Source organism: Mirounga leonina, unplaced genomic scaffold, assembly GCF_011800145.1.
Source record: "Mirounga leonina isolate KUSES-001 unplaced genomic scaffold, KU_Mleo_1.0 Mir_174, whole genome shotgun sequence".
Classification (NCBI taxonomy): Eukaryota; Metazoa; Chordata; class Mammalia; order Carnivora; family Phocidae; genus Mirounga; species Mirounga leonina.
Window position 1 is genome coordinate 40,485,224 of NW_023270451.1, and position 16,338 is coordinate 40,501,561.

The window sequence follows — 16,338 nt, forward strand, 5'->3', positions numbered from 1 at the left end:
TGATCAGTGGGCTCTTGAGACTAGAGATTCATTGTCCCTCAATTCTGGAAAATTATTATTTCTTGGATGATTTCTCCATGTTCTCTCTGTTCACTTTTTCTAGAATCTCTGTTGGCTGGATGTTGAGCATCCTGGATTCATCTTCTCAATGTCTCTCTCTCTCTCTCTCTCTTTTAATCATGTTGTCTGTCCCTTTATCTTTTTATTCTACTCTTTAAAAGATTACATTGAGTTCTTTATTTTCTCTTCCATCAATGCTTTACCATGAGTAATCTTATTTTCCAGTTTTTTTCTGTTTGTTTATGGGGGCTATATTTTATGTATCTCCAAGAATCGTAAATAGTGTTTTGGTTTTTTTTTTTTCAGTTTTATCTATAGCTGAATTACCTCTGCTTTCCTCCGGGTTACTTTTTCTGTTTATGCTATGTTTGTGTTTTCCCTTTTATGCTAGAGGATTTTTTTCTTTTATGTACTGATCCTTGGCTGTACATCCCTACTTAAGTGTTAAAACTGGTTGGAGGGGCGCCTGGGTGGCTCAGTTGGTTAAGCGACTGCCTTCGGCTCAGGTCATGATCCTGGAGTCCCGGGATCGAGTCCCGCATCGGGCTCCCTGCTCGGCAGGGAGTCTGCTTCTCCCTCTGACCTTCCTCCCTCTCATGCTCTCTGTCTCTCATTCTCTCTGTCTCAAATAAATAAATAAAATCTTTAAAAAAAAAACTGGTTGGAAGCCCCGTGTACTTGAGCAGGTCTTGGCAACTGGCTGAGCTTTATTTTATGAGATGGCAAGGAGACAGCTGTTTTGTTGGAGGAGCCAAAAAGTTGGCATAAAATATTTTTGGGGGGAGCCGTTAAGTTTTCCAGAGAAGAGTTTTCAGATATCCCCCCTGCTGAATCTGTTCTCTAACAAGATGAAGAGGGAGAAAAGGTATAGATTAACTTGCTCCGTATGCATAATTATACCCCCACCTCCAGTTTTTAGCTCCTTGCTTCAAAGTCCTAAATCTCTTCAGTGTTCTGGGGATAAAGTAGTCCTACTCTGATCCATAACTCTCTAACACTTTATAGCTTATTCTTCCTTAATTTCCTTCAATAATATTTGTAGTTTTCAGTGTACAAGTCGTATGCTTTTTTTTATCAAATTTATTCCTAAGTATTTAAATTTTCCTAATTTCCTTTTCACATTGTTCATTACAAGTGTATAGAAATACACCTGATTTATTTTTTTTAAAGATTTTTTTTATTTTATTATTTGAGAGAGAGAGAGAGCCTGAGTGGGGAGGAAAGAAGCAGGTTCCCTGCTGAGCAAGGAGCCAGATGCAGGGCTCAATCCCAGGACCCTGGGATCATGACCTGAGCTGAAGGCAGACACTTAACTGACTGAGCCACCCAAGCACCCCAAAATACACCTGATTTTTGTGCATTAATCTTGTATCCTTTAACCTTGCTGAACTCATTTATTTGTTGTAATTTTTTTGCAAATTTCTCAGGATTTTCCATACACAAGATCATGTTACCTGCAAATAGAGACAGTTTTCCTTATTCCTTTAAACTGGGTGCCATTTATTTCTTTTTCTTGTCTAACTGCCCTGATTAGAATCTCCACTGCAGTGTGGAAGTGGCAAAAGTGGACATCCTTGTCTTATTCATGATCTTAGAGAGATAGTGTTCAGTCTTTCATCACTAAGTATGATGTTAACTGTGAGTTTTTTTGTAGATAACCTTCATTAGGTTGGAGAAATTCTCTTCTCCTAGTTCATTGACTTTTATCATGAGAAGGTACTGTATTTTACCAAATGTTTTTTTCTTTGTTTATTGAGATGACAACATGATTTTTTGTTTTTTATTCTTTTACATTCATTGTATTCCTGTGTTCCTAAATCCCATTTAGCCGTGGTTTATGATCCTTTTTATATGCTTCTAGAATCAGTTTGCTAGTATTTTGTTGAGTATTTGTACAGCTATATTCGTAAGAGATACTGGTCCATAGATTTCATTTCTTATGATGTTGCTAATGTTGATAATTGTGGTAATACTGGACTTATGGACTGAATTGGGAAGTGTTCCTTTCACTTCGATTTTTTGGAAGAGTTTGTAAAGGATTGATGTTAATTCTTCTTTAAATGTTTCATAGAGTTTACCCCCTCTTGAAGCCATTTGATCCCAGGGTTATTTTTGTAGGAGGTTTTGATTATTGATTTAATCTTGTTATTTGTTATAAGTCTTCTAAGGCTTTCTGTTTCTTTTTAATGGGTTTCAGAATTTCTGCAGCACCCATGGGAATATCTCCTCTTTTATTTCTGATTTTAGTAATTTGAGTTCTCTCTCTTCTTTTCTTGGTCATTCTCCCTAAAGATTTGTTATTGTTGGTGTTCTTTCAAGAAACCAACATTTGCTTTTGTTGATTTCCTATATTGGTTTTCTGTTCTCTGTTTAATTAATTTCTGTTATAGTCCTTATTATTTCCTTCTTTCTCTGGGTTTAGTTTGCTATTTTTCCTTTTTATTTAGGTGGAATGTTAGGTTATTGGATTGAGAGCTTCATTTTTAATAGGCATTTGCAGCTATAAAGTTCCCTAAAAACAACTGCGTTAGCTACATCTCATAATTTTTGGTATTGTGTCTTTGTTTTCATTCATCTCAAAGAATTTTCTCATTACATTTGTGATTTCCTATTTGACCCATTGGTTGTTTAAGAGCATATTGTTTTATTTCCACATATTTTTGCATTTCCCAAATTTCTTCTGTTACTGATTTCCAGTTCATTCCATTGTGGTCAAAGAACATTGTATGATTATACTTTTTTAAAACTCATTGAGACTTTCTTTATAACCTCAGGTATGGTCCATTTGGGAGAATGTTCCAGGTATACTTGGGAAGGATGGGTATTATGCTACCATTGGGTGGAGTCTTCTACAGATGTCTGTTAGGTCTAGTTGGTTTATAGTATTGTTCAACCTTTTATTTCCTTGTTGATCTCCTGCCTATTTGTTCTATCCATATTTGAAAGGGTGGTATTGAAGTCTCCAAATATTATTGTTGACTTAGTTATTTCTCCCTTCAATCAGTTTTTGCAGCATGTGTGTTGGGAATTCTGTTGTTAGATGCATCTAAATTTGTATTTTTTTAAATCTTTTTGATGGATTGACACTCCTTTGTCTTTAAGTTTATTTTGTGATATATGTATAGCCACTCCAGGTCTGTTTATATGGGGTATTTTTTAGTCCTTTTGCTTTCAACCTGCTGATGCCTTTGAATCTGAAATGTGTCTTTTGGGCACAGCCGTCATGGGTCATGGTTTTTTGTTTAAATCCATTCTGCCAGTCTCTGCCTTTTAGTTGGAGTATTTTATCCACTTAAAGTAAATGTCCCTCACCATGGGTTTACCTGATTGTTTCCCCATGATTAGGTTCAGATCATGCATTATTAGAAAAATATAAATCATGTTTTATCCTTCTCTGAACATTACATAGTAGGTCCATCTTGTCAGTTTGTCCCATTACTGATGATGTTAACTTTGATTATTGATTTAGGGCATGTCTGATAGATTTCTTCACTGTAAAAGGTAACTTTTCTTCTATTTGTCATTAATAAGTAATCTGTTCAAAGATACTTTGAAACTGTGTAAGTATTCTCAACAAACTTCTACCCAATTCATTAATTTAAAATCTTTTCTTGAATTTGGGGAAACAGCTATCAGGCCACTAAAATCCTTTCTTACATTGACTACGTATTCACTTCCTAGTATCCTTGCAGTTAGGTTATTTGATTAATTTGTTTCTGGCAAGTATATAACTAAGTGGTTTGTTGGATGGATGAGCTCTTCGGGAGTACAAACAGGAAAGACTTTTATTTTCATCTAACTGCTGACTTCATCCATGCTCTGTCACATCTTCTTTCCCTCTACTTTTCCCTCAGTCCCCTAGAAGATTCTGTAACTTTCCAGTCACTTTCAGTTATAAGAACTGTGTCATTTTGCTAAATAAGACTTTATTTTGGGTGTTTAAAAAAAAAAAAAAGGCTACTCCAATTCAAAACTTCAGTGTTGCATCCAGTTCACTGTTTCTCCCTTCCTCACAACTCATTCCTGATCCTTGGCTTAGGACCTATATTGTGAGGGGAAGAGTATAGTTTGTTTTATTACTCTCCCTTCACATCCTGCTCTGCTACTTCTGGTTTTCAGGGTCAGGGCAGGAAGAAGTGGGGTTCAAGGGCTGTCATGTAAAATCTTGCCTTTTGGAGACTGGAGTTCTTTATGTCACAAATGTCCAAATACTGTCTCTTCATTGAGGCCTATTTGTAGGTTCTTTGGAGACTCTGTAGAGATCTCCATACTTTGCCATTCCCTGGCCAGGGTATTATGATTTCCAGCTGTCCCCTTGAGACCAATGCCAAGCTCCAATCCCATACTTCATATTCTCTTTTGCTTGGTTCTCTACCCTTCATTCTGTTTTTCTGTGCAGGATACCTTCAGTACAGTTCAGCCAGGCTATCTTTTGAATACACAAACACAGACACACACACACACACACACACCCCACAGGAAACTCATTCTTGCTTTGCCAAACAGTGGGAGTACAAATCACCCCGCTGCCACAATATGTCATCATGGGTTTTCAGAATTCATCAGGGAGAATCATTTTACCATGGGGTAAAGGAAAAGAAAATAAAGCATTCTGCCCTGAACCTACAATTTATAACCTCAGTGACTCCTTTCCGAGTATATATAAGATAGAGGTAGGTGGACAGATGATCCTAGGACCAAGTTGGCCACTTTTTAGTAAACTCTGAAAGAGGAGGCTATAAATCCTTGGCATTTTAGCTTCTACTTGGGACTTGAGGGTTACTGTGAGACTGCAAAAAGAAAAAAAAAAAAAAACCTTATTCAATGTTCTGTTTATAAATACAAGGAACACAATTAAAAAACTTGTAATTATAGAATTATGACCATATTATTCATATAAAAATTTCCATAGTTTTTCTCCTACTTAACACACTGGTCTTTCTTTTCTTCAGATTCCTCAAACTTATCCTTCATACCTTTTTGTTCTTGTTGGTCCCTCAGTGTGGAACACTCTGCCTTCCAGATCTTCAGATGCTTGAATTTTTCTTTTTATTCAGATCTCATCTTCTCAGAGGCCTTTACTGACCATTCCATCTAAAGTAGCCTTCCCAGTACCTAGTGGTTATGTTTTAGCACTTAAATTCTTATTTTTTATTTAACTACTCACCTATTTCCACATTCAAGAATATGTCCCACGAGAACAGAGAGCTGCTCTGTCTTTTGTACTTCTGTAGACCCAGAATCTAGAATAGGGTCTGGCACATAGGATATACCCAAGAAATATTTGATGAATAAATGAATGAACATTATATCATGAGCTTTTTCTTCACAAGTCATTGTCATATGTTTTATGTAAATATTAATCCTACAACAATAATAAAACAAACAACCCAATTCAGAAATGGGCAAAGAACTTGAATAGACATTTCTCCAAAGAAGATCTACAAATGGCCAATAAGCAGATAAAAAGATGCTGAACATCACTGATCATTAGGGAAATGCAAATCAAAACCCCAGTGATATACCACTTTATACCCATTAGGAGATTATACATTTTTTTTTTTTAAGATTTTTTTATCTATTTATTTGACACAGAGAGAGACAGAGAGGGAACACAAGCAGAGGGAGTGGGAGAGGGAGAAGCAGGCTCCCCGCAGAGCAGGGAGCCTGATGCGGGGCTATATCCCAGGACCCTGGGATCATGACCTGAGCCGAAGGCAGACGTTTAATGACTGAGCCACCCAGGCACCCTGAGATCATACATTTAAAAAAATAGATAATAACAAGTACTGGTAAAGATGTAGAGATAGTAGAACACTTGTATATTACTGATGGGAATGTAAAATGGTATACTTCTATGGAAGACAGTATAGCAGTTCCTCAGAAAAATAAACATAGCATTATATATGATCTAGCAATTCAACTTATAGGTATATACCCAAAAGAATTGAAAGCAGGGACTGAGATATTTGTACATGAATATTCATAGCATTACTTACAATAGCCAAAAAGATAGAAATAGTTCAAATGTCCATCAGTGCATAAATGGGTAAACTAAGTTGTATGTACAGGCAGTGGAATATTATTCAACCTTAAAAAAGAATGAAATTCTGATCCATGCTGTAATATGGATGAACCTTGAAAACATTATGCTGAATGAAATAAGCTAGACACAAAAGGACAGATATTGTACAATTCCATTTATATGAGGTACCTAGAATAATAAAATTCATAGAGACAGAAAGTGGAGTAGTGGTTACCAGGGCCTAGGAGAGAGTGTAATGCGAAGTCAGTGTTTAATGGACACAGAGTTTCAGTTTGGGATGATGAAAAGGTCTGGAAATGGATAGTGGTGATGTTGCACAACGATATGAATGTACCTAATGCCACTGAATTGTGTACTTAAAAATGGTTAAAATGATCAATTTTATCATAAACCTTTTAAAAAAGTAAATAACTTAATATTCTGGCATATAGTATAGTGTTATTGCCTATTTATATGATTTGGATAGTTATGTTTGTTATCAGAGATGATGAAGTGTGTATATATAAATCTCAAATATGAAATTATTACATCAAAAAATATATATAGATGTCTCAGTTTCTTGATTTCTTAGTGCCAAATTAATTTCTAGAAAGATATGCTGCCTTTCAGCAGTAAATAAATATTTTAGTGAGGATTCAAATCTGAATTTTTATATAGAAAGATTTAGGTATATCCATACATCAGGGTAACTCACTTTTTCATATAATGTAGGTGTGTTTTACTTCTCTTTAAATCATTCACATTTATGTAGCATCTAGCTTTTTTTTTTTTAAGTCACAGAATCAACACAAAAAAGAAACACTGCAAAAGTGTGACAGGTTTGCCTAATTCCTGATACATAGTAGTGTGCTGCATATTGTCAGGTGGTATGAATAAGGAAGTCAGTCTCATAAGGAGGAGGTAAATGCTGGCATTGTGTTAAATGGATTTTTCTTGTGTCTCCTGGGTGGCTCAGTCAGTTAAGTGTCTGTCTTCAGCTTGGGTCATGGTCCTGGGGTCCTGGGATCCAGCCCCATGTCTGGCTCCCTGCTCAGTGGGGAGGCTGCTTCTCCCTTTCTCTTTGCCCCTCTCCCTTCCTTGTGCTCTTTCTGTTCTTTCTCTCAAATCAAATCTTAAATAGATTTTCCTTTATATATTATTAAATGATCCTAAAATAGAAAAAATTATTAATCCAGGGGGATAGGCTACCTTATGAATCAAGTTTGCTTTTTAACATTGATGTCTTGATCGCTTCTCGGCCTTTTGGCTAAGATCAAGTGTAGTATCTGTTCTTATCAGTTTAACATTGATGTCTTGAGTTTAATTAATAAAAAAAGTTACTTTGTTGTTTCTTCATAATTTGAAGAGCTATAACAATTTAGAATTTTGCCATAATGATTAAATTCTAAAAAATCACATTATTTGCTTAACATATAAACCTAAGAAATGAGTTGTAGTGAAGCTACCCTATTCTAATTTCTCTGTCCTAAGAATGGAAAGGGAATTAAATATATGGCAATATAGTTTTGGGGTTTTGATTTTTGTTTTGCCTTGCTTTCTTTGAGTTTTCATTAGAGAATGAGATTGTAGTTAAAATTCACTTGTAAACTAGGGACGTTTGGGTGGCTCAGTCAGTTAAGCATCCGACTCAATTTCACTCAGGTCATGATCCCAACTCAGGTTGTGGGATCTAGTCCTGTGTCAGGCTCTGCGCTTAGCACGGAGTCTGCTTGAGCTTCTCTCTCCCTCTCCCCCCACCATTCATATTCACGCTCACTCTTTCTCTCTCTCTAAATAGATAAATAAAATCTTTTAAAATTTTTTGCTTGTAAACTAAAAACATTTTGCCAAAAATTAAGATCCCCTCAACATGCAGGTGGTGATGGGGGCAATATGTGTGCCTATACATATTTATTTCAAGCAGCACATTCCCATATATGGTTTCATTGTAGAGCTTCACCAAAAAACCGTACTCTTCTAAAATTATATTCACAGATATTGAGCCAAGTCCTAGTATGTATTTATTTGGGGGAGTTTAAAATTGCCTTAGACATTTTATCATACCACCTTTAGTGAATAATTTCAGAAACCCTGGACATCACACATTTTTGAATATGAAAATGCATCATAGCATCTTGAATGTCTTTAGTTACTTTATATATGGTCTCCACAATTGTCTGGGATGATCACCCTAAAGGCTGAGCCACAAAACAACAGGGGAAGAAAAGGAGTCCTGTTGTGCCTAATGATCTCATTTATGAATTAGACTCTTATTATTGAGCTTCAATTTCAAGTTCATTCTGTTCTTATAAAAATTTTCTTGATGTGCTATGCTTATTACACATAGTCAAAATATTGTCAACTTTTGATCTGGATTACTTCTTAATTGCATGTGCTTAATGATTTCATCAGATATTCTACATGTGTAAGTATTTGATTTTATATCTGAGCTAGCCAAAATGGTTAAGGTTAAACTGTAAAATAACATACACACACACAAATTACTTTTCTTCTTCCAAGCCAGTGTTAACAAATTTGTAGAGAGTACCTAACTACATCTTTGCAACAGTTTGAAAGAGAATTTCCTTTCCTATGCTAGCCCAAGTTGCAAAGGAGTTGTATATCTCTGGAAGTACTCAGAACTAAGCTATCAGACAAAAATGATCTTTTAAATTTTGACTTGGTCTGTTTACTGTTATTCTCTCAGAAAAAAAAAAAATACTTTAGGTTAGAGTAGAGGAAGTTAATAGAACATAATGACATCAAGTGTGGCTAGATCCACCACCAAGTTGCAGAACAGAACAGTTCACATTTCAGAATATCAATAAGCAAGAGGCTAGAAGAAGGTTTGGTGTTAGGGTGAGGAGAAAGGGATAGATAATTGGTGGGTAAAAATATGTTTCAGAAGATTGATAATACCAACTACAAATAGAATTTTGCTCACTTGTTGGGTGTTCAGTTAGGAAGTGTTCAAGTGTAAATTCCTTAAGGGGAATGCTGGTGGCAGCTGGAAAAGATATTCACTTACAATGTATCCCACGCTTAGTAGGACTCATCATAGTTAAGAATCTAAATTTAGGACTGTTTCTATGTAAATATATGTTCAGGTTTCAAGCTGACTTTATAAAGCACATTTTTTTAATATCAACTGTGTATTGGGGACTACCTCTTAAAACATTCCTGTAGGTCAGGGGTCAGCAAACTTTTTAATTCAAGGGCCACAGAGTAAATATTTTAGGCTTTGTGGGTCATCTGGTCTATGTCACAACTACTACACCATTGTAAAATGAATGAAACCGTAGGTAATAAAACAAATGTGCCATAGCTCTAGTCTAATAATACTTAATTTACAAAAATAAGAAGCAGACCAGATTTGGCCATAGGTCATAATTTGCCAACCCCAAACTAAATGGAAAAATCTTAAGCTACCCTGTGCATTTTAGTCTCAATTTTAATACCCTGTGTTCTCTTTGTATAAATTCTCAACATTATTTTAGTTACTTCACGGAAACCAAGGGAAGATGAAAAAGATGGTCAGGCATATAAATTTGTGTCACGGTCTGAGATGGAAGCAGATATTAAAGCTGGAAAATATTTGGAACATGGGGAATATGAAGGAAATCTCTATGGAACCAAAATCGATTCTATTCTTGAAGTTGTCCAAACTGGACGAACTTGTATTTTGGATGTCAACCCACAAGTAAGCTGCATGGATTCCAAAGCTGTTTTTAAAATCGTAATTCCTATGAAGTTTTTGTTTGGTTTTATTTTCAGATTGTGAGGATGCCTCTTTCTATTACCTATTGGTGATAGAGAACCTTATTATGCATCCACAGCCAGTTAAATAAATCTCTGATCAATAATTATCCAACAGGGGGCACCTGGGTGGCTCAGGTCATGATCCCAGGGTTCTGGGATGGAGCCCCGCATCAGGCTCCCTCCTCCGCGGGAGGCCTGCTTCTCCCTCTCCTACTCCCCCTGCTTGTGTTCCCTCTCTTACTGTCTCTCTCTGTCTCTGTCAAATAAATAAATAAATAAAAACTTAAAAAAAAATAATTAACCAATAGAGGTTTGGATAGGAATAGAATTTGATAAAAGTTTAGTATTTACTTGTTTAAGTAACATAAATTATTGTGTTAGGAAATACTGATTTTAAAATTTCAGCAAAGCTACAACATAAAGAACAAAGAAAGTCACACCCCTTTGCACGCGCACACACACACACACACACACACACCATTCTCTTCACTCTTATTCCCTCTCTCTCACTGACCCTTTCTCACCCCTCCACACTCAACCCAACTTAACCTCCCTACTCAGAGATAATTATTAATACCTTGGTATATATCTTTGTCATTTTAGTATGCTTTAATACAGATACATATCTATATAATTTTATTAGATTTTTTTATGGGTTTCCTATTTTTCTTTTTTACATAAATAGGAAAATTCTATATAGATTCTTTAGCTTTTTTCCATTAAACAGTATGTCTTGAAGATCTTTTCATGTCAGTTACTGTAGAGCTTTTTTAGTTCTTTGTAATTACTGAATAGTGTTTCACAGTACAAATGTATATTAATTTATATAACCACTCTCAATAGACACTGAGATTATTTCTGCTTTTTCAATATTAACAGAATTCTACAAGTAACATAGAAAGCATTTACATCATTCTTGATAATTTTTGGATCTTTAAGTTCAATACTTTCCTTTGTTCAAGAGGATTAAAGGGTAGTATGACTGAGGTCAGAACACATTTAATGGATCACTATTTTAGAAAAGTACTGTATGGGGACGCCTGGGTGGCTCAGTTGTTAAGCGTCTGCCTTCGGCTCAGGTCATGATCCCAGGGTCCTGGGATCGAGTCCAGCATCAGGCTCCCTGCTCCACGGGGGGCCTGCTTCTCCCTCTCCCACTCCCTCTACCTGCTGCTCCCCCTGCTTGTGCTCTCTCTTTCTGTCTCTCACTCTCTCTGGCAAATAAATAAATAAAATCTAAAAAAAAAAAGAAAAGTACTGTGTGGAATCAAAAGGATAGAGGTGGGCAAGTATTAAATTTCATCCTTCATCCTTAGTGAGAGGGCAGATAGATTTTGATTAGTTAACATTTATTATAAATTAAAGGGTAACATAATTCAAATTCTAATCCCATATAAATTGGTTTGTAATTGTTCTTCTACACAGGCCCTGAAAGTGCTGAGGACTTCCGAGTTCATGCCCTATGTTGTATTTATTGCTGCTCCAGAACTAGAGACATTACGTGCCATGCACAAGGCAGTGGTGGATGCTGGTATCACTACTAAGCTTTTGACGGTGAGCAGTTCTTTTCAGGCTAACGATGTTATTTTACTCGTAAGATTTTTTTTTCTTTTTTCTTTTGGGCATGTTTAATTCTAATCATATTTATGAAATAAATACACTATATGATGTATTACAGAATAAAAATTCATTCATGAGATATAGTTAGGATTTGGAACAGTATGACTTTTACTTAAAAATCATTGTTCACTTTATTTGTTTTAAAACATGAGTTTAGGGACACCTGGGTGGTTCATTCAGTTAAGCATCTGCCTTTGGCTCAGGTCATATTCTCAGGGTCCTGGGATCAAGTGCTGCGTCAGGGTCTGTGCTCAGCAGGGAATGCTCTCCCTCCCTCTCTCTCTCTCGCTCTCTCAAATAAATAAATAAATATCTTAAAAAACACACACAAGTTTATTCCCCCTATATAAATGAAATGGAGCAGTATCAAAATACACATATTAATCCAACTCTCATTTTCTCAGTGAGGAAATTGGGCTCCAAGACCATTAACAAGCATATTCATCATAAGGTTTACTACTGGTAGTTAGTTCTGACTTTTAGTTTCTGTTACATGTTTTCTCTTGTTCTTCCTCTCTCTCTTTTCACATTATGGGAAACTTAAAGTACATACAAGAGGAAAAAAATGAACTCCCATATTCCCATCACCTAGGTTCAGTAATGCGTGGCCATTTCTGTTTCAATTAGCCCTCTCTTCACTTCCTCCCTAACCTGAATTATTTTAAAGCAAATCTTTGATATGTCAACCATAAATACTTCATTATCTATCTCTAAAAGATAAAGACTTTCTAAACATAACCATTACACCATTAACACAAAAAAATTAACAAGAGCAACTTCTTAATATCATCAGTATACCATCCATATTTGAATTTCTCCAAGATTTAGAATTTTTTTTTTTTACAGTTGATTTGTTCAAATCGGATCCATACAAGATCAACATGTTGCATTTACTTGATATCTTCTAAATTTCTTTTTTCCCCCCCAGCTTGAGGATAATTGACATATAATAAACTGTACATACTGAAAGTGTACAACTTGGTAAGTCTGGGCATATGTATACGCTAACTTGGAATGTTGGGTAGGCTCCTTCTGGGCTCCACCTTGTGTACTGAAGCCTAGAAGGTCTTTCAAGACAATAAGCTGGGGTAGTTGTAGGGTTCACTTCATTTGTTTCCTGTTTCTCTGAGGTATCAGTCTTTTGTTGCCTTATGCACAGTGCACAAGGTCTTAAAAACTGTTCCATAACATTTTGTCACATGTTTTCATTGTCAGGTAGGAGGGTTAGTCTGATATCTGTTACTACATCTTAGCTGGAAGCAAACATCCCTTTACTTGTTCTAATCTGTAAATTCTCACTCCCCACCTCCCCTCTCTTGTAACCTTATAATTTAGTTGTTCAAAAAAATGGGTTAGGGCGCCTGGGTGGCTCAGTTGGTTAAGCATTCAACTCTTGATTTGGGCTCAGATCATGATCTCAGGGTCGTGAGATCAAGCTCCTCCTCTAACAAAAAACAAAACAAAACAAAACAAAACAAAAGTTGGGTCAGTTATCCTATAGAGCGCTTCACAGTCTAGATTTTGCCAATTTTGTCCCCATTGTGTCATTTCCCTCTATTCCCTGTGAACTGATAGAAGCTTGAACAGATATAGGTTTACTTTTTTTTCCCAAGAATAATTAATAATTGATACTTCTTGCCTTGTTACATTATGAGGCATATGGAAGGCTCTCTTTTTTTGTGATAAGATTAATCACTGGGTTCAAATGTTGTGAGCCTGATCTGTAAAGTTCTCCAGTAGCTTTTTACCTACTGATTTTGGCAAGTTTTATTCATCTTTGCCTGGATCACTTATTTTTTAGGGATTGTAAAATGATAACACTCAAGTTTGTCATTCTTTCTGAATTTATAAACTAGAGTTCTTCTAAGAAATAACTTTTCCTCATCAATTAGTTGATTACTCTGAAGTAGAGTTCATATAGGAAAGTCAGGGTATATGCTTATACTTTCCTTTTGATGGGTCAGTTTTCAGAATAATAGAATTTGTTCTGAGAGCCCCCAGATGCAACAGGTGATCAAATAAGGTTTGTTTTCTTTGGTTTTTAGTTTCATTATGAGCACCTGATGTGAGTTTTTGATGTGGTTACTCTATTATGGTCATTCTTATTTTTTTTCTTTTTTTATTATTATGTTAATCACCATACATTACATCATTAGTTTTTAATGTAGTGTTCCATGATTCATTATTTGCGTATAACACCCAGTGCTCCATGCAGAATGTGCCCTCTTTAATACCCATCACCAGGCTAACCCATCCTCCCACTCCCCTCCCCTCTAGAACCCTCAGTTTGTTTTTCAGAGTCCATCAGTCTCTCATGGTTCATCTCCTCCTCCGATTTCCCCCCTTCATTCTTCCCCTCCTGCTACCTGTTGAATCACAGATCTGTGCCTCTGAAACAAATAATACATTATATGTTACAAAAAAAAAAAGAAGATATGGTCATTCTTATTGATGCTCAAATTGTCCCATCTTTGACCAATAGGAGCTTATTCAAGTTGGCCCTTGAGACCTATTTAGTCTCAGCTTCCTTGCTATCTGGTATGACAGATGTTCCGGGCTCCTCTTGTACATTTTCTCTTCTAGGCCAGATATCAGCTGTTGCTTCAAGAAGCTCTGATTCTTTTTAGAGTGAATGGTATTTTAAGACCATAATACTAGGAGTGCACATTGTCACAAGATTGATCATTGTTTCTAGCTATACCTTTCAGGTAGACAGAGCTAGGATATGTTTTTCTGTTGTATGTTTGAAGGAAACCATATCATGAATTCATACTGCTATTTCCCATTCAAATTCAGAATTACAAGGTTTTTATTTAACCTCTTTTTTTTTTTTAAAGATTTTATTTATTTGACAGCGAGAGAGGGAACACAAGCAGGGGGAGTGGGAGAGGGAGAAGCAGGCTTCCCGCGGAGCAGGGAGCCCGATGCGGGGCTCGATCCCAGGACCCTGGGATCATGACCTGAGCCGAAGGCAGACGCTTAACGACTGAGCCACCCAGGCGCCCCTATTTAACCTCTTTTATCTCCATTCTGACTACTGAGTATCCCACTTCTCAAAAACACTGGGAATGTTAGAATATCACATAATTGCTCATTCGCTTTATCCCACAGTACACATACTACAGTCTGAGAATAAGTGCACCAACACTACTGGGTGTGATTACCATGAACTAGTTTTTTGGTGGGTGGTTTTTTTGTTTTTGTTTTTGTTTTGTTTTGTCCTTAAGGTTTATCTCACTGCATATATGCAGTCAAATTGCTGTGTTTTAAAGTCTCTTGTAATACTTCCTCTCTGTATACTTAGTTTAGTTACTACTCTTTTTGATGTTTAAATTGGCCTATGTTTAGCTTGAGGGAATATTCAGCTTGTCTTCTGAGTTTTTTTTAACACAAGCCCAGTAATCTTTGATGACTCTTTTCTTCCTAGCTAGATAAGCTGTTCCAGGTTTTCTTACGCATTTTTTGACCCAGACCTGGAGCCAGCCATCTAAAAAAACTGGTTCCTTTTAGTGGGAAATGGTATTTAGAGACAATATAGATGCTAAAGTTGTGTGCTCAACTTAGTTGCTCATTGTTTCCAGGCTTTTCGGTGGCCAGATATAAGAAATACATTTTTCTTTTTTTAGAAAACACACATCATTTGTTCAGTTTGATAATTCCAATTTAAACTTACCATTATTTTACTTAACTTCTTTGACTCTATATTTGTCTTTTTTCTTATGCTGAAAATCTTGGTTCCTGATGACATTATTTCTTACTTTACATATATAAACTAAGAACCCACTCTATAATTTCTGAGTAACAATATCAATATTGATATTGTCAACAGTATGATTATTGAAAACTTTTAAGTTTCAGGCTTTTAAAAAATTGTCCCTAAGATATATCCCATTGGGTATTATTTTAAAGTCACTGAACTATTTCCTTTCTGCATGGTTAAACCATCAACTTGAAACACAGGTTTGTTTCATTTTGCTTTTGATTTTTAGATATTGTCCTTTTTTATTTGAATTTTGTTGTATAATTCTATACATTTCATAGTTCTAAAGTAAATCTTAACAGGAAAATCTAGCTTTTCACTGTCCTCTCCACTCCCACCTACAAAGGTCGTCATTTGCACAATTTCTTAAAATATAAGCAAATATATATGTGTACCCTCCCTCTCTCATTTCTTACATAAAAAGTAACCTATTATATTCAGTAGCCTGCCTGCATTTTCCACTTACCAATATATTTAGAGATTCTCCATGGCCATATATAGAGATTCTTTATTCTTTTTTCCATCTGAATGATGTACTACTCCACTATTGTTACAGGATTGTCATTGTCAAAAAAAACCTGTTTTCTTAAAGGAAGCAGATTGTTAATGACTATAATAGGTAATAATTGTTTTCAAGTTGAATTGAGGCTGTTTGCACATTTATCACAAAAGATATTTTAGTTGTTTCAAATAGAGAGATCAATGAAAATATTAACTGAAATGTAAGTATTAGTGTCCCTCAGGCCTAGTTTGGAACTCATGTCTCTCTCTACACTTCCCTTTTGGTGTTTTCACCAAACTCATTATCTTATATATACCATTGTTACACTGATTATTCCTAGTTTATGTATAGATAACCCAGAATTCAGAGCTCCGACTTGCATAACCCATCTCTACTTAGCTTATATCTGCACTTGGATGTCTCCCAAGACATCTTAAACTTAACATGTACAAAGAACATTGTGTTCCCCTCCCCCTCCCCCCCAAAAAATTGTGCTCTCCCTACTCCTACTCCCCAACTCTGCATTTTCTACAAGTGCTTCTTTCTACGTTTTGGTTTATTCATCCATCCATTCATTCATTCATTCGTCACTTTTCACATTCAACCCATCAG

At 35.9% G+C, this 16,338-nt stretch overlaps 1 protein-coding gene and 1 pseudogene across 5 annotated transcripts in view; both read left to right on the forward strand.

The window, feature by feature from the left end:
* The window catches only part of MPP6 (membrane palmitoylated protein 6), a 127,336-nt gene that overhangs the window by 105,707 nt on the left and 5,291 nt on the right, over nucleotides 1–16,338 (forward strand). For all 5 annotated transcript variants that reach the window (XM_035020756.1, XM_035020755.1, XM_035020758.1 and 2 more), the window contains 2 exons: nucleotides 9,583–9,785; nucleotides 11,270–11,398. In XM_035020756.1, coding sequence (XP_034876647.1) covers nucleotides 9,583–9,785; nucleotides 11,270–11,398 — 332 coding nt within the window. The remainder of the gene's footprint in view (nucleotides 1–9,582; nucleotides 9,786–11,269; nucleotides 11,399–16,338) is intronic.
* LOC118021445 lies at nucleotides 7,333–7,447 on the forward strand (annotated as a pseudogene).